At 39.7% G+C, this 19,646-nt stretch overlaps 1 protein-coding gene across 1 annotated transcript; it reads right to left on the bottom strand.

Moving 5' to 3' along the window:
* Positions 1-5,502: 5,502 nt before the first annotated feature.
* LOC117655722 (thymosin beta-12-like) lies at positions 5,503-12,388 on the bottom strand. The gene is made up of 3 exons (XM_034403388.2): positions 12,292-12,388; positions 11,395-11,502; positions 5,503-5,860 (listed from the first exon to the last, which is right to left on the bottom strand). The coding sequence occupies exons 2-3, from the start codon at positions 11,492-11,494 to the stop codon at positions 5,823-5,825; spliced, it is 138 nt and encodes a 45-aa protein (XP_034259279.1). The 5' UTR covers positions 11,495-11,502; positions 12,292-12,388; the 3' UTR covers positions 5,503-5,822.
* Positions 12,389-19,646: the final 7,258 nt, after the last annotated feature.

Raw genomic sequence — 19,646 nt, 5'->3', positions numbered from 1 at the left:
GTTGACTACTTGTACTTAACATGTTAGATGCCTAATTTCCCAGTGAATACTGAACATTACATACTCCTTCACCTTATATATAATTTTATCTTAAGCTAACCCCAAGAACTAAAGTGAGGTTTTAAATAGATATGCATTCAATAAAATTGTTTTGTTGAACAAGTAATTTTTAGTCAGCTCGTCTTCATAAAAGGAATTCTTTCAAGAATTTGACCTTGTGGAATATGTATCTTTGATATTAATTATTTTCTTCTGTGTGCAATACTGGAAAAATGTAATTTTTCTTCTAATATAAAATATGTAAAAATAGTTATGCATAATAATGATAGATTATCATGTTGACCTATCCTTATTAGATTTTTTTTTAGAGTGTTTTAATTACATCAGTAATTAATCTCCACACAGGTGGCAGAACTGAGCCGGATGTTAGGTGTTCCCTGGATGGACTCCCCTACTATGGAACTAATTGTCTCTGGAAAGGAAGATGAGCGTCACTCTCATATTGTCCTATGAATTCACAATGGATAATTGAAAAAGCCAAAGAGCAACTAAAAGAAGTCAGTGTGTCCTTCACGGATTGTAGAAAGGCTTTTTATTGTATGAGTCATGTCAAGCTGTGGAAGGTGCTTAGAAAATGGGAGTTCAAGAACATCTTATTCTCCTTAAGTGAAATCCATGTACAGGAGATGAAGCTACAGTCAAGACAGAACATGGTGGAACAGACAGACTCCATGTCAGGTAAAGGAAGAAGAAAAAGAAGGATATGATTTTAAAATTGGAAGAAGACAGATCAATACCTTGTTCTGTACTGAAGTCACTGTTGATAGTGAAACTGCAAATGATCTTAAAGCTGTAGTAATTAAAGTCAAGGTGCACAATGAAAAAGTGAGACTAAGATTAAATATCAAGGAGACAACAGAACTGACACTGAATATGTTGAAGTGCTAGATATTGCTCTTTAGGATTGACTACCAACAGTAAAGGAACTTGCAGTGAAGAAATAAACCACAGTCTAGCACTTGGTAGGGTAACAATGATGCCTCTGGAAACAGTGCCCAGATGCCTCTGAGATGTCTGTACCTAACAAAGATCAAAATTGGGGAGGCAATGGTTTTCCCTGTGATAGTCTATGAAGGTAAATTGAATCCATTCTCCTTGCTGCTGTTGAAAAAGCAGAATAAACATTAATGCTTTTTAATTTTGGTGTTGAAGTAAACTCTTGAGAACATTATGTATAGACAACAAACAAATGGCTCAAGCAGAACAAAACAACCCACCTGCGTTTAGCCTGTTTGAGAAAATGATTGATATTGCTTTTATAACCAGATGCAAAGACAGAATTCTGCGCACCTCACATTCTATCGAATTCTCACATTAGATAGAAATTACCTGGCTTAAATTATAATGCATTATGTACACATTATGCAGAACTCAGCTCCTTGGAGAAGCCTATAATGATGGTTAAAGTGGAAAGAGAAAGAAGGGGATGAACAGCAGCAAGGAGGATGGATTTCGTTCGATTGATGATTTCACCATTGCAAAACCTAAAGAGTCAAGTTGAGGACAAGTTATCCTGACAATCTGTCCATGACAATCATGTCAAGATCATTCAGAAAGGACAGGTTTTCAGGATATTTTTGTTTCTCTCCCCAAAATGTTCTTCTGTCTTTGCATCTGATCAAAACAGCAATATCAATCATTTTCTCAAACAGGCTAAATTCAGGTGGGCCTGAAGGACAATGGGAAATCCAATTCTTTGGACAATGGGAAATCCAGTTTTCACATTTTTTTTCTTCATGTGGCATGTGGGGCTGCAAGGACACCTTGTCCCCCATTATTGTCCCGCATGCAGAGAGAATTTTGTTAAGTGCAAATCTGAATTCACCCTGTAGCTCTAATATAGTCATACATTGAAACGTCTTAAGCACTATGGCATGTGACTGGTTTTGTTTATTTTGGCAGGGGATAATATATGCTGTCCCTGAAGATGCGTTCTATGGAAATGTTATCTACAGGAATTTGCAGCTTTGGGGTTGAAGCTTTGGGGATGGACTGAAGCTTTGTGATAAGACGTATCTAGTGTGCAAATTGAATTATGTTAAACATTCATCATACCTGGGCGTCTGGTGGGTATTAGTCTGTAGCCTAGGGTCAGATAGCCATCAGCCTAGACAGGGCATTGCTAATGCTAAGCTAAGAATATTCTTATTCACACAAGCCAAAGGACAACACTTTATGTTTTCAGACGTATCAGCCCTGTGCCCTAGAGCTGCTGCTACTCTCCCATACCCCTACTCAATGTCTTTCCATTCTTTCTCAAAGGAAAAAAACGAACAACTTCTCCTTTTCTTTGAAGTTTGCAGTAAGCAGGTATGTGGCCTGCAGACGGAAGTATCCTTAATATAACGTTAATATGCATAGCTGAAGGATAATTCCAGAAATGACATTCTTTTCCACAATGGTAATCAAATAAAATATCTGAGACTCTTTCTGATGAACAAAAGAAAACAAAAAAATGTATTGTTATAACGATGGCACTTCAAAGTTTCTAGCAGGATTTTTGTTTCCAATCCTCCCTGAAAATACAAAGGACTAAACCTAATTACTGAAAATGCAAATGATATCTTCCTTTCCCACTAAAAAAGAACCTAGCATTGTGTTTCAGCTCTGTACGAGCACGCAGTATTTTTCCAAGTGGTTTTGTTGAGGAAGGCGTTGTAACCTTCCTGATGAGTTAATAAAGTGATCTTATGCTGGATTTAGTGTTAACATTCTCAAAGAGCATAGAGTAAGAACATACTGTAGATACAGTCCTACACAATTTTATTCTTGGGGAAAATGAGATAAACTCCTCCTAAGGTTCATATGATTCTTATACATATTTTGTATTGATTGTGGCAATTAGCTGGAGGACAGGCCTAGCAAGTGGTGCTTCATCAATTAGAGAAGAAACTAATGTCAGGGTGCACAGCACATTTTCAAAGCTTTGATTGCTTAGAAATATTAATATTAATCTTTATTTTGACAACATTCCAATTCATGCGTGCAGCAATGCATGTCAATACTATTATCCAAGACATATTCGACACTGCATACTTTTACTTCTCAAAACAGCACATTCTCTTTGCTTGTTGATCTTATTTGCTGGATTCAATGGAAATAAATAATTTTACAGAGAGATAAACATGCAGTAACTTGTATCTTGTAGTCTCTGTGGGCCTGAGCCATACATAGACTATAAAGGTAAGTGGTGTAGCGTTCGGGTTCTTGGACTCATTTTTCAAGCATACTCCATGATTACGGTGAAATAAAACTTTTGAAGTTGATTTCTTAAAAATGGTCTATGTAGTATTGATAAATAAAAATTGGTCTACTTTATATTTTTCTGTAACTAAACATATTGTATGTGGCATTTCCTAACTTAAAACTCTCTCTGAAAAGCCTGACATCTTTAAAGCAGCAACTACAAAGAGTGTATTAATAGTACCATAGTTGAGTTAAATGAAATGAAATGCGTCTTAAAAGGAAACATAAAACAGTTTTTATAAAACAGTAATTTTTCTTATTTTTGATACTATGACCATAATTATCCTATTCTTCAGTTGTTACTTTGATTATTTCACTAGATCCATTAGATACATATATGCTTCTTATATTTATTATTCAACAACAACTTTTTTCTGATATGATGTAAATGCTTCATCACCATTAAAATGCATATTTTCTGCATTAGAGGGGGAATCTACCTGCATGCTAACCTCAACCCTTGCATTTTAATCAGAGGACAGTAACCTGGAAATCTCATCTCATGTGTATTAAAAACAAAGCTTTTGATCGAAACATTCATGTTATTTATTCTATACAAAAGTTCTTTTCCTTAATTGTATCCACAATTTTAAAAATGGAGAATTTTAAATCCAAGATGTATTTCGTGTTTATTGAAAGGTCACATCCTGCTGGACACATTCTTAGCTACCAGATGAGGTTCAATTGTCCTATTTATTATGGGAATAAATATTCACTTTTTTCTGAACATATTTATTTCCAGTTTCTCCAATAAAACTTAAATGTTTTGCCTTCAAGTCATTTTTGACTTCTGGAGACTGCACCCTGTGGTTTTCTTGGCAGCATTTTTCAGAAGTGGCTTGCCAGGACTAATTCCCAGGACTGAGAGAAAGAGAAAGAGAAAAAGAAAAAGAAAAAGAAGAAGAAGGGAGGGGGATCTTGGTTTCCATGAACCAGATGCTTCTCATACATGTTGACATCTTAACCAGATGCAATACAATGATGGAAAAGTACCCTCTAGTGAAAAACAAGTCACACTGCAAATTCAAGCTTTTCCCTCACCCCAAATATATTTTCGGTCAGGACAGTTAATCCTTATTCTTATGATAGCGTTCGAGAAAAAGAAGAAACGGCCTGGGTGGATCAGCTGAAACAGTTATCTAGTCCTTCCCCTTTAGTTTCCCAAAGTAACCCTTAGAAGAAATCTAAGTGAAGAGGAAGCAGAAAAGAGTTTATGACCTATTTATTTCCTAATAATAATAATAATTCACAAACATGCTGCTTCTTTTATAGCTCTGCTGTCTAAATTGCCTTAGCTTTTGAAGCTAATTGTCTTCTGCTAATATTATTTATTATAATAATAAATTATTTGAATATATAATCACCTAGCTCCAATAGATCCATTGTCTAACTTTGAGATGGAAAGGGTAGTTTTGGGTCTGTTCAGAACCCTCCAAAATCATGCTCATCATATGCAGGGACAGCAGTCCAAGAAACAAAAATGGATGGGTCATTAGATAAGATCCAAATACTGATTTCATTTTTTCTATCAGAAAGACATATGGATTAATATTCAAACCTGTGACCCTTTATCTGAAGATTAAATGGGTTAATTAAAAAAAGAGCCAAGGTGGCGCAGTGGTTACAGTGCAGCACTGCAGACTACTTCAGCTGACTGCTAGCTGCAGTTTGGCAGTTCAAATCTTATCAGCTCAAGGTTCACTCAGCCTTCCATCCTTCCAAGGTGGGTAAAATGAGGACCCAGATTGTTGGGGGCAATATACTGACTCTGTATACCGCTTAGAGAGGGCTCTTAAGCACTAGGAAGCAGTATATAAGTCTAAGTGCTAAGTGCTAAGTGCTATTGCTATTTCCAAGGTTTCCAATTGTAAATATGCTCCTGTATGATAAATTAGTATGTAACCTTCTCTTATGGAACATTTTCGTATCAGGATGAAATATATATTTGATTGGGTGGGTGGGGGCATTCAAAACTTCAATGTTGCAATAAATTGGAAAAGAATAATCTGTTGTGACATTACGCTAATAATCTTCAAACATTTTTGTTATTTGCCCAGCTCCATACCTGTTACGGACAAAAATAGATTTAATTGTGGTCTAAAATTAAATCTTATTATTAAGGATGTTTACAGACAGACTTTTTGATCAAGACGCGCAGCTCTTTTTGAATTAGAAAATGTAATTTTAAACAAGGGCAACACATCAGAAACTGGTTTATTGTGGGGTTCCATATCAGATAGAATATGAAAATAATAGTTTCTGTTGATAAACAACAAAAGGATACATTTTTGGCAAATTCACATATATATTGGATACACAATATGTAGTGTCTTTGGGAAATTATAAATGGTGTTTTAATTGCTTTAAAACAGATTGTTGTTTTAATACAGGAGGGAGGGAAGTGAAAAAAGTGCTGTTTCTGAAAAAGCAGAATACATCAACTAATAACAGATTTTTAATATGTAGAACGTAAAACCCCATAGCAGGAGATGTTAGCCATATCTGCTGATTCAACTTCAAGGTGTATTTTTGTTTTGCTTTTCCTGTTCAATAGCTGTAAAAAGAAAGAAAGAAACAAAAAAGAACAAGATAAACATAATTTGTCAACATTTGACATTTGTACAGAAATTTTAAAAAAAGAATTACACAATTAAACAGGTCTTTTTCACTGTTACTGTTATTTGTACAAAGCAAATGCTTTAGCAACAATGAAAGATTAACACAACCACTCTTGCAGATCAACCATTTTGCACTATTTGTTTTATCAAGTGGTTCAGCAGTGCTGGAAGTGAGATTTCTGAAGTTTGAGAAAAGAATTTTGATCAGTTGAATAGAAATAGAATATTCAGATGTATTTTAGTCAATTGAATAGTTAATTAGGGAGACAATGAACTGTTGAAACCTTCTGATCTATTGCCTATATGGCGATTTTTAACATTAGGAGGAAATTTTGCATTGGGGGAAATGACATATAGGATGGGTGTCACACATGCACAGGGCCAGGGTTTGATTTGATCCCACCCACCCACCCAGAGGTGGGTTTCAGCAGGTTCTGACCAGTTCTGGAGAACCGGTAACAGAAATTTTGAGTAGTTTGCAGAACCGGTAGTAAAAATTCTGACTTGCCCTGCCCCTATCTATTCTCTGCCTCCCGAGTCCCAGCTGATCGGGAGGAAATGAGGATTTTGCAGTAACTTCCCCTGGATTGGGGAGGGAATGGAGATTTTACAGTATCCTTCCCCTGCCACACGCACCAAGCCATGCCCACCAAGCCACACCACGCCCACCAAGCCACACTCACAGAACTGTAGTAAAAAAATTTGAAACCCACCACTGCCCCCACCCCATATGTTTCAGCACAGGAAAGAATGAGTGTTGCCAGATCCTGGGGGCATGTATATTTGTCTTCATTCGTAAGAGTGAGAGTGTTTGGTTTCTCAACAACTACTTTATGATATTTTATTTTATTCCAATCTACTCCAATCTGTATTCATCACCTCAAAATAGTGGGAAACTGTCTTGGCAATTAGAGTCAGGCAAGATTTCCTGGGCTCTAGGCAATCCAGGGCAGGACCTCAAGTAGCCCAATACAGATATCCTGCAATTTAGGACTTTTTCCTAAATTAAAGAGTTACAGAATCCCATAGCTCAGTGGCCCCTAATCTTTTGGGCACCAAGTACCTGTTCTGTGGAGAGAAGTTTTTCCATGGCCCGAAGAGGGTGTGGTTTCGTGTGCTGCCTGCATCCTGTGGTTGGGGCTTTGTTTGTCTGGGCTGGTTTCTGGCATGCTGCAGACTGGTGCCAGTCCACAGACCCTGGATTGCCCCCTCCCCCACACACCATAGCTCACTATGTGTCTGGCACAATGGTGGAATTCAAATTTTTTTACTAACGTTTGGTTTGGTGGGTGTGGTTTGGTTTGGTGGGCGTGGTGTGGCTTGGTGTGCATGGCTTGGTGGGTGTGGCAGGGGAAGGATACTGCAAAATCTCCATTCCCACCCCAATCCTGGGGGAAGGATATTGCAGAATCTCCATTCCCACCCCACTTTGAGGCCAGCCAGAGGTGGTATTTGCCGGTTCTCCGAACTACTCAAAATTTTCGCTACCGGTTCTCCAGAACCTGTCAGAATCTGCTGAATAGCACCCCGGTCTGGCAAAATAATTTTAAGGCCTACCTTTCCCAATCTTACAATGAAGAGATACTGCAATACAAGTAATCCTTGACTTACAACCGTTTGTTTAGTGACAGTTTGAAGTTAGAACAGCACTGAGAAAAGTGACTTATGACAGTTTTTCACAGGACCGTTGCAGCATCCCCATGGTCATCCAATCAAAATTGGTAAGCTTGGCGATTGGTTCCTATTTATGAAGGACGCAGTGTCCTGGGGTCACATGATCAGCTTTTGCAACTTTCCAACAAGCAAAGTCAATAGGGAAGCCAGATTCACTTAACAACCACATTACTAACTTAACAACTGCAGTGATTCATTTAACAACTATTGCAAGAAATGTCGTAAAATGGGGCAAAACTCACTTAACAAATGTCTTGCTTACAATATAAATTTTGAGCTCAATTGTGTTGTAAGTCAAGGACTACCTGTAACCCATTACAGAATTTTAATGAGCAGCTTGAATTTAGAATGGGGGAAAAGTTGACTTCGAAGTGAATTCAACCCTGTGGGGTTTTACACTAAAAACATTCTTGTAGCTTTCTTGGCATGATGCAGAACTGGATGGTTACTGCCTTCACCCAGGAAAGTGACTTCCCAGTCTCATCTAAAGCCCTTCACTTCCTATCTGCTCCCCCTTTAAATACCAATCAATACTAAAACTACTTAGCTTTCTAGATCAGCCAAGATTGGTTAGGTGGTGCCATCTATTGAGACTTGGAGGAAGGAAGATAATTTAACTCCATACTCTGCTTTGTTAGAATAAATGGAAGGCTAGATGTCATTCTTAGATTTTTGGAAGTATGGGAGGATAAACTTCTTCATCAACAACAACAACATTGTCCTAGTGTTTTCCTACAGGGTATTATTAACGCTAAAAAATAAATGATGAAGTTTCATCAACTGCATATCTTAAACTGGTCCATCTTTATTGCCCTTTATCTCCTCCTTTATGGGCCCAAAGTCAACTGATGCTTGGTATGAAAACTAGTTGCTCTCTCATATTGGTTTCTGGCCCAACAATTGGACATTTTAATAAGATTGGAAAGTGCCAGAATCCTTTCTCTTGTATCAAACATCTGCTGTGCTTGACAAGACATTTTTAAATATTGTCTCTTTCTATTAACAAATGGCAAATTATAGTCCCAGAGATCAGATTGATAATTCTCTAAACTATTATTTATTTTTAGAACAGATCCAGTGTTTAAAAAAATTCAGGAGTTCAGTCCAACATCACATGAAAGGACTTAAGCTTGTACAACAAAATTGCTTCTTTCTGCCTATTTACCTCTTCCGCCCCAAACTGTTCTGAGTCTCTAGATTAAATGCAGAGTTTGGGGGAAGGTTTTATAGGGGAGAAGGAGAAATCCCTTCCACCAGAGGTATCTTTTCTGTTAATGGACATTGAACATGGAATGCAATCCTGGGAATGCATAAATAAAGAGGGGGGGTTGATGTCTAGTTATGCCTCTGAAAGGAGGTGTAACAGAAGACAGCAAAAGAATCCCATGATTCTTAGTCAATGCACAGGATCAAGTCAGTAGTGGATTTCAATTTAGTTTGCTACTGGTTCGCTCGTGCCCGCACGTGTGCGCAAGCGCAGAAGCATCCGGGTGAGTGGGCAGAGCCTCCTGCCGCTGCCGCTACCAGTTTGCCTGATCTGGGGCGAACCGGTAGCAACCCACTACTGGACCAAATGCTCCCAAAAGAGGTAGAGAAGGCTCTAATTTATACCAACAACTTTTCTCTGTAAAACCATGGCAGGTAAAATACTAATAAAGTAAAGCAACATACATATTGTATTTGCTTTCCATTTGTTTCTTTCTGTGTTTGGTATTTTATCCCAAATCTTGTTCATTTTTAAAACACAAGATTTACTCAGAACTAAAGCTCCTGAAGCCAGAAAAAGGCTGCGAGATGATAGCCCATGTCATCTCTTTCCTCAGCCTGGGCAAGAAAAAGGGCATGTTGCAAATGCGTAAAGACACAGAAGGAGAGGCTGAAAAAAGACACAGACAAGGCTTTTACAACCCAATGGTTTTGTTTCATAGGATTGTAGAAATATGTTTCTTCTGTGTCTTGCGAAGTTCTGATGAAGGATTAGGAGGTAGTCTGGTGGTTGCAATGCTTTTTCAGCTAGAGATCGTTTTACGTTTTCCACATGCAAAGGAGCCAATTCGTCTTCACTGAATGACCACAGCGATTCTAAGTGATGCAGTCATTAACTGAAACCATCATGTGACTGTAACTGGTGATTTTAGTGCCAGCTTCTCTGTTGATTTTGTTTGTGGGAAGCTGGCTGTGAAACTCACAAATGGTAATCATGTGACCCAGTGGTGAAATGTAAATTTTGTTACTACCGGTTCTGTGGGCGTGGCTTGGGGGGTAATATGACTGAGTGGGCGTGGCCAACTTTTTTTTTTTTACTTTTAAAACCATTGTAAAAAAAATGCTTTTAAAGCCTCTGACGATCCCAGCTGACTTGCCTGATTGGCAGAGGCTTTCTTTTTTTAAAAAACGCCTCTGATGATCCCAGCTGAGCTGCGCGATCATCAGAGGCTTTTTTTTTTTACTTTTAAAAGCATTTTTTCGGCCAAAGAGGTTGTAGAAAAAATGCTTTTAAAAATTAAAAAAAAGCCTCTAATGATTGCGCGGCTCAGCTGGGCAATGGGGGGGGCAGGGATTTTTGCTACCGGTTTTCCGAACCACCTGCCTCCATCGCTACCAGATCGGGCGATCCAGTCTGAACTGGGAGCATTTCACCCCTGATGTGGCCACAGTTTGAGGACTAGTCATAAAGTTACCCTGTTGTAACTTTACACTGAACAGGGGAGTTGTTGAGAAATACCTTTATCTGAGTGTATGAATCTATCTCTGAAATAATCTGAGGAACTATCCTTTTCTTTATTCTCTCCTTTGCAAGAATATAGCTGCATGCTGTATCATTTATTGAAATATAGGTAAGAGATATTAACTGACCCATTTATATTATACCCAATAAAGGAAAATATTCCATTCATAGGAAAAGCATTTAGACAAGTCGGTCAGAAGCTCTGTGATGTAATGTTCTTGCTTCAGGAAACACTTCAGATTAAGGATGGAAAAATGGATGCGTTAAAATTTTTCTATTTACCATGTTAAATTGTTATTTTTTGCAAGAAAAATAATAAGCCTTGCAGCAGATCGAAGGCTGTAGATGATAGCCTCATCAAGCAATATTATATTATTGCTTATTGCTTATATTATATGGTGGATTTAACTATCAACCAGCAGAGGGCAGCACAAAGTAATTTTTCAATTGATGGAATACTATTGTCTGCAATAGTTAATAATGCTGTGCACTTATCGGTTTTTAAAAAATATTGTTGAGTCTCCTTAAAACTTTTAAATTCATTATAACCACAGCTTTTGTAGGTTACTGTAGCATAACTGTTTTTTGCCACAAGGAACCTGTCAAATCTTTAAATAGATATAAAATCCTTTGTGCGTGCATGCTGCTGAAACGGTTTCAATGCTCCCTTTGGCATGTGTTACATGAGATTTTAGATATGAAATTCCAGTCACAATGCCTTAGGAAAGTCACATGAAATAAACAGTTCAAAGTGCAGATTAAAATATTATCTTGCTTGGCACTGACTGGTTTAATTAGCTTGAAAGTCATAATTTGTACTGAAAGAAGCCAACATACATGCCTTCATACGTGACTGCATGAAACGCTTCATGCAGTCATTTTTTGAAAGTGCTAGGTAAACAGGAATGCAGTATGTAGCTATTTGAGGAATAAATTCATTCATTTCAACAGGATCTGCCTGATCATACATCTGTATGAACAGTTTCCAAGGAAATGTGGTCCAGTAGGTCACTGGCAATTTATCTATCATACATACTGATTAACTAATTATACAAAGAAATCACTTACTTTCCTTGGTAGGTAATGGATTTTTTTCTCTAGTTTCAGTTTTTTTCAGTTTGGTCTTATCAAACGTTTCAATTTCTGCAAAATCTGGTTTGTCAGACATGATGAACCCTGACAAAGAAGGAAGAAACACACCCATGGCTTTGTTAACCAGTGCTACATTGCATGCTATAGACACACATACACACACACATATATATTTTAAAATACTTCTGGATCATACTTCATGTGAAATCCAATAATATATACAGTAAATGTTCTACTTCTGAAGACACAAGAGTTTAAAAATTATTTAAACATGAAAATAACAACAAAGGGAAATGAAAGGATTTAAATTTGTTTCTGAATAAAATATTCCTTGTGAAATTAACAAATGCTCTGAAAACAATTTAATGAAAAGCTGACTCTGGGTGCACAGAAGCTGGCTTTCTAGCATGCTTCATTTTTATTTTTTTTAAAAATATCCCTCTAATATTGGGGATCATTTCCCAGACCCTTCAAGGACATTGTTTAACAGACAATTGAGTTTCCTTTAGTAGAACAAAGCCACAAAAATAAATGTCCAGAAGAGCTACGGTGCACAACTGCTCTTAACAATAGAATGGAAGATCTGTAAGATTGCTTTGTTCTTCCGTATTTTTGTTTCCATTCATCCCACCTCATGCAGAATATTTCTGATTAAACAAACATCCCAGCATTAAATCTTTCCCTAGTGGATCATATTTAAGCTTCTGATTTTCCCCCATAGAAACACAGAATCTAATTCCAGATCAATCAGAATGAATTTACCCTAAAGTTTATCAATAAAGGCTGCCCTTTCGTAGTTATTGTAAAAGCTATACACATTTACTGCTTTTATATGATTAGGGCAGGAAAGCTAATAAAACCACATGCCGTTACCTGTTCTGCTCCTTCCTCCTCGGCTACGTTTTGACTATCTGAGCCAGCATGGGTTGGGAAAGGTCACACGCTGATCCCTCCTCCCCATCTCAGCCCACCTCAATTAATATTGATAAGCTTGCAGCAAGGGTGGTTCAGCGAATGTCAATTTATGATTTCACAAAGCACGCTCCACGTAGCTGGGTGCACCAGGGACAAAAGGGGAAGATCCAACCTGGACAATGAAAACCTCAAAAGAAAATCAATATTCTATTTCCCACTCCCCCCCCCCCCTATTTGCTGAGCCTATTTTTATTAATTCTGTGTGCAAAAATGTTTGAGGCAAATATGTGGCAGGCAAAAAGAAGGATGCACATACCTTGGTTGAAGTAAAATCTTCCCTTTCGAGGACTTGTCTTGCCCAGCTCAGCAATTTCCTGGAACTAGCCGAGGCATTGATCAGAAATAAGGGATCTTTTATTTGTACATGAGGAAGCTGGATTCTTCTTTATGCTAAGAGGGGAGTGAGCGAGGATGCAAATACACTGTCACACCCAGTGCTGTAGGAAGATGGCAATGTGTGTTCACCTACTTTTCACTTGCTTCTCTAACCAGCGAATAACAGCAGTGTAAAACAAATTGATCATAAGCATTTATATATTCAACTATAAAAGAAAAAATAAATCGAAAAAGCTACAATTGATTGAAATAAAAATGACAGAATATGTAGTGAATATCCATCTCTGATACAGGCATTGTCTTTTTCGCCTGATTGCCCCTGCAATCCATGAATCTTACTTGAGCACATCACATGGCCTCCCTACCACATTTTCTAAGTTTTGTTTGTTGTTAGTTGCAAAGTCGTGTCCGACCCATCGCGACTCCATGGACAACATTCCTCCAGGCCTTCCTGTCCTCTACCATCCTCTAGAGCCCATTTAAGCTCACACTGACTGCTTCAGTGACGCCATCCAGCCATCTCGTTCTCTGTCGTCCCATTCTTCTTTTGCCCTCAATCTTTCCCAGTGTTGTGACCCAGGCCCAAGTAGGTATTTGGTTTGATTGCCTTGCAGTCCAAGGGACTTGCAGGAGTCTTCTCCAGCACCATAGTTCAAAGGCCTCAATTCTTTGGCACTCAGCCTTTCTTATGGTCCAACTTTCACAGCCATACATTGCAACTGGGAAAACCATAGCCTTGACTATACACACTTTTGTTGGCAGGGTGATGTCTCTGCTTTTTAGAATGCTGTCTAGATTTGTCATAGCTTTCCTCCCCAGGAGCAAGTGTCTTTTAATTTCTTGGCTGCAGTCCCATCTGTGGTGATCTTGGAGACCAGGAAAATAAAATCTGTCACTACCTCCATTTCTTTCCCATCTATTTGCCAGGAATTGAGAGGGGCGGATGTCATGATCTTAGTTTTCTTAATGTTGAGTTTCAAGCCAACTTTTGTACTTGCCTTCTTCACCCGCATCAAGAGGCTCTTTAGTTCCTCTTCACTTTCTGCCATTAGAGTGGTATCATCTGCATATCTGAGGTTGTTGATATTTCTCCCGGCAATCTTTCCAACTTTTGATTCATCTAGCCACCTTTCTCATGATGTGCTCTGCATGTAAGTTAAATGGGCAGGGTGACAGTATACAGCCATGATGGCTGTGAGCCTTCTGGGCGCACCAGAAGTAGGGAAACAGGTTGTTTCCTGCCTCCGGAGGGCCTCGGGGGTGGGGGTGGGGGTGGGGAAGGCTTGTTTTCCTCTCTCACCTGGCTCCAGAGCCTTTCTAGGAGTCTGGGGAGGGTAAAAACGGCCCGTTTTCCAAGTTCCAGTCCTAGAGAGGCTCTGGAGCCAGGTGAGAGAAAAAAAATGGGCCTACCGGGCCATCGCGTGCCAGGAGTGGGGGGCTCATGCGCGTATGCGCAGCACGCATAAAATGGGTATGCGCACGCGTGACCCCCCGCTCCCCCTCCTGGCATGCGATGGCAAAAAGGTTAGCCATTACTGTCCTTGAATGTGAAGTCAAATGGGCCGTAGAAAATCTGAGTAACAACAAAGGTAGTGGAGGTGACAGTATTCCAGCTGAGCTATTCAAAATCTTAAAAGACGATGCAGTAAAAGTGCTACCCTCAATTTTCCAGCAAATTGGAAAAGGTCAGTTTACATTCCAATTCCAAAGAAAGGCAATGCCAAAGAATGTTCAAACTATCGCACCATTGCACTCATTTCATATGCTAGTAAAGTTATGCTTAAAATCGTACAAGCTAGGCTCCAACAGTATGTGGATCAAGAACTACCAGAAGTACAGGCAGGATTTCGAAGAGGCAGAGGAACTAGAGAGCAAATTGCCAACATACACTGGATCATGGAGCAAGCTAGGGAATTCCAGAAAAACATCTACTTCTGCTTCATTGACTATGCTAAAGCCTTTGATTGTGTGGATCACAACAAATTGTGGCAAGTTCTTAAAGAGATGGGAGTACCAGACCATCTTATTTGTCTCTTGAGAAACCTATATGCGGGTCAAGAAGCAACAGTGAGAACTGGACACGGAACCACTCGTTGGTTCAAAATTGGGAAAGGAGTCCGGCAAGGCTGTATACCAGTGATGTCTAATGTTTTCGGCACTGAGTGCTGAAAGATTGTGCATGTGCGTGCACCCATAATGCAAAGCACGCGTGACCTTCTATACACCCTGCCCCGTGCACATGCGTGCAACCTGTGTGCCTCGCTCCCACGCAGATGACTCCCCGTGTGCGCCCTGCCCCACGTGCATGCCACCCACCGCATATGCCCCACTTCTGTGCATGCACACACATCTCCCGCATGCGCCCCTCCCCCCATGCATGTGCGGCAGAGACTTGAAAACCAGCTGGCCGGCAGGAGGTGCACGGGCATGCACGGGGGAGCTGAGCTGGGGCGACGGCTTGCATGCCCGCAGAGCGGGCTCTGCGTGCTACCTTTGGCATGTGTGCCATAGGTTCACCATCACGGTGATATAGTATATTATGAACACTTATTGTTAATCATAAGATTGCACTGAAAATAAATAGAGAATAGTGTCAGCTTGCAGAAACAAGAATAGGCAGACCTTTTCCAAGACTGGGCATACCAGACTTAGACTGCAGAAATCCATATGATCACTAGATGACAGCAAAGAGAAGGAAAAATTTTCAGTCTAGATATGGTATGTCTAGAAAAGAATAATCATCAAGCTATTGAGTAGTGATCTGAAGATGTAATGTATTTTAAATCAAGGCTAATATATTTTGATCTGTTCAGTTAAAAAACAGAGTTACAAACTTACAATACAGATTTTTTTTAAAAAAATAGTACTGCCATTTCAGTGGTTCTGCAGAATATTGTGCTCAATTCTCTTGACTGTATTTACTCCATGATATATACAACCTCTAGTGCCGTGATGGCAAACCTATGGCACGCGTGCCACAGCTGCCACCCACAGCCCTCTCTGCGGGCATGCGAGCCGTCGCCCAGCTCACGTCCATTGTACATGCACACGCGCCTCCTGCTGGCCAGCTGATTTTCAGGATGCACAGGGGTAGGGTGCATGTGGGAGATGCACTGGAGATGCCCAATGGGTCACGCACACATCTGTGGGGAGGAGTGGCATGCGTGTTCCAGAAGTGTGGAAACGGGCTCGTTTCCAGCCTCGAGCCCGTAGGGGGCGTTTTTGCCCTCCCAGAGGATCGAGGAACACCTACGGAGCCTGGGGAGGGCAAAAACGCCCATCCCCCATGGTGCAGGGTTCTAAAAAAAATTAATCCCACCCTTGCACGCATGCGCAGATGGCGGTGGTTATGTGGGGAGGTCGTGTGAGATGCATGGGGGGCATGGGGGTCGTGTGTGCATGCGTGGTGGGGCGCACTTTGCATTATGGGTGCCAGCTGCCGGCAGACGTGCACGCTGTCCACACATGCTTTTGGCACCTGAAGAGAAAAAGGCTAGCCATCACTGCTCTAGTGTAATCAGAAGAAGGTGAATAATAAGGAAGTGTTCTTTTTATAGGTGTTATAAATGGTATGTGTAAAAGTGACAAAGAATCACAATGTTTTTCTTAAGGGAAAAAAGTAGGAGACTGGTCTTTGAAACCAAACAATGAGGCCTAAGTAAAGCAAGCATTTTGCCTTATCAAAGTAATCACTTTAAGTCAATAAGCTGATAGAAATAGTTTATAGTCATATTAGCGTTACTTTGGAGTAACACACATTCGAACCACAGTCGTACGTGTTCTATTCTTAGTAAACGAAAGCTTGAGAGTTTAGAATTCAGAATAAATTAATACAGGAATTGTATTGCTCAATTCCCTCGGCACATAAAAGGTCTTTATATCTGCTGGATACAGCCGAGTGCTAGAAATGTCAGATCGTTTCAGATTTTTGTATGAAGCCTAAGAAAACAGAACAAGGTGATCATCTCGCAAGGAAGGCTCTTATTCCATCTGTGTCATTTGTTCTGCTTTATTGCCAGGATAAATATCTCAACTTGGAAACAGAAACAAGTTCCCAGCCACGAAGACAATGAATCACGAGTGTGTCGAAGAGGCAGCACGTGGCTCTTATTGCTCCATGTTGCTGACCTCTGTCCTTCAGTTCCTGGGCTTGCCACTGGCAATCTGGATTTGCTGGAGTTAAAACTGTAGCGCCTTTGTCTTGCTGCGGAAGCCCTAATGCAGGTGGCTGTTTATCTCTGCCAGTCCTCTTCAAGACATATCAAAGGCCACCCCACCCTCAGCTCATCCAGCCTATCCGAGACGCCCTTTTTAAAGGCTGTACAAAGAGGAACGTGATTAGCACCACATACTTATTGCATTTGAACTTTAGCTACCAGTGGCCAAGAAACCCATTTGTAGCTTAAAAGAATGAAACAATTAAATATTTTAGAGACAGAAGCAGAGTAAGGCATGTCAGATTAACAAACAAAACCCAAAGTTATAGTTTTGTGAGATTAATGGACAGTTTAAAATTAGGATTATAGAGTATGACTAGTTATTTAGTCTCTCGTTTTATTTTCCTCTTAAACCGAAACGATTTCAGAACAGCTTTGTTAATTAAATAACAAATCTTCCTAACTGCTAATCACATGGGTATTATTTTCTAGAGCTTGCAACTTTCTCATCTCTTATTGCTAAAATTTAAGATCATTTTAGGTAAGGAGTAGCTTGCTGGTGACATCATGACAATGGCAGATCCGCCCCTCAGAAGCTCCATTTCGGCCGGCAACGTGCAAGGCTGGCCTCTGGATGCCTGAACAGAGCGTCGGACGGGAGGATCCGCTTCTCAGAAGCTCCATTTTGGCCAGCAACGTGCAGGACGAATGTTGTAGAACTTCTGCAATTGTTCATAAGGGCGAAGAACTGCCGTGGTGTTGCAACATTAGTAGTTTCAGGACTTGTTCGTAAACGCTAGAAGGCGCTTATTGCGTAACTTTGAACATTTGCTAAGGGAACGATCGTAACCCAGGGATTACATGTATACATACATACATACATACATACATACATGTGCTAGGTTTCATAATTTTTACTACCAGTTCTGTGGGTGTGGCTTGGTGGACATGGCATGACTTGGTGGGCGTGGCTTGGTGGGCATGGCAGGGGAAGGATACTGTAGAATCTCCATTCCCTCCCCTATCCAGGGAAAGGTTACTGCAAAATCCCCATTTCCTCCTAATCAGCTGGGACTTGGGAGGCAGAGAATAAATGGGGGTGGGGCCAGTCAGAATTTTTACTACCGGTTCTCCAAACTACTCAAAATTTCTGCTATCAGTTCTCCAGAACTGGTCAGAACCTGCTGAAACCCACGTCTGATACATACATACAGTATATCTCCCAATGTTGCCCACAGCCTTGGAATTTCCTAATAGTAAGGATTAATTAGGTATACAATTAATTGATACACTTAGCTTTTCTGAAATCAGTTTATACATTCTCATGCAAAGCTTTAGTATTTATAATTTGTTCAATGGGGCATTATTTGGGCAAGCATTCCCTGATCAATGCACATGAAACATACCATTTTTTAAAAATGTCATGAGGATTCTAGAGAACTGAATATTTCAGACATATCCAGGTTAATTTATCCTGAGTTAGGTACACACACAAACATGAATAGTTGGTGGATAGTGAAACTGTAATGTCAAAAAAACCCAACAACCTGAAATAGAGGAAGTACAGCCAATGCTAATAGCAAAATTAACCGTTGCCAGAAATCTCTGTTGTTTTCATTGCAACAAACAGAGCAAATTCTCTTGAAATTCCCTCTCAACAATTATCTTTATGTGTCAGAAGATTTTGTGCTCAGTGGAAGTGAAAAAGCATCCTAGGTCAGAAAGGCCATGTCATCGGGCTCTGAAAAGTGCTAAATCATGTGACAATTTTGCAGTTTTATTTTACAAAGCAAAGGGAGAGCTTTGCAAAGCCTGTGAGCACGTTACTATCCTCAAAGCATTAAAGCTGCTGTGTCTTTTGAAGGCTTTAAGCAGGCTGTTCTCGACTATCTGCGCCTGCCCACAAAGCTGCCCTTTGTGGCAGAATGTGCTGTCTGTGCAGAGATGTGCATTCAGCTGGGAGCAGCCTTCGAAACAGCTCTGTCAGCCTTCTAAAGGATGTGGCTGTTCTAATTCTTAGACTTCTGCTTGTGCTAACACACTTTTGAATGAATAGCACTAATTAAGTTACAAATGGCCAGAATGCCTCAGCAGAAAGGAAGTACATAAACCCAGCGAGCAGATTAAATAAAAGTTCTCCTGGTTCATTAGACATATTTCACTTCTATTGGACTATAACTTATTCACTCAGTAAAAATCTGCAGATGAGCGGTAGACTCACAAATTAATCAAATGTCAATACCTCAGAACTGTTAAAATCGTCACAAACTCTGGATGGTGAGGGGATGGAATATAGATTTAATAAATAAATAAGTAAATAAATAAATAAATAATTGATGGATTTCAATTATATACATATTTAAGTAAATTTCTTTTCTTACTGTACATCTCTCTGCTGAATCAAGCCATGAACTCATGTTCCATTTTAACCTGCACCGTTTGATGATACTAAAACATAATTTATCAGTATTAGGCCTGTTCCCAGTTTCAAAGTTGTAATTAGTATGCAAATTGCTTTTAAATTTTTCCTTAGAATTGAAAAAAAAATGTAAAGTTTATTGTATTGAATGATCAGATACTAATATTTCAACATCAAAGCAATGAAATAATTTATTATACACTATTCACTAAATAACAATGAAATTTAACAGAAAGCATGGGCGGACTGATCAGGATCAAGTTATTCCTAGTGGAGGAAATATTTTGCTGTCTGACCACATAGAACTGCCAGCACACCAATTTTCTAGGTCAAGGTTTGCC

This window comes from Pantherophis guttatus, chromosome 2, assembly GCF_059756535.1.
Source record: "Pantherophis guttatus breed Tessera chromosome 2, ASM5975653v1, whole genome shotgun sequence".
Taxonomy (NCBI): domain Eukaryota; kingdom Metazoa; phylum Chordata; class Lepidosauria; order Squamata; family Colubridae; genus Pantherophis; species Pantherophis guttatus.
The sequence above is the reverse complement of the archived record's forward strand: the minus strand, read 5'-3'. Positions and strand labels throughout refer to the sequence as shown.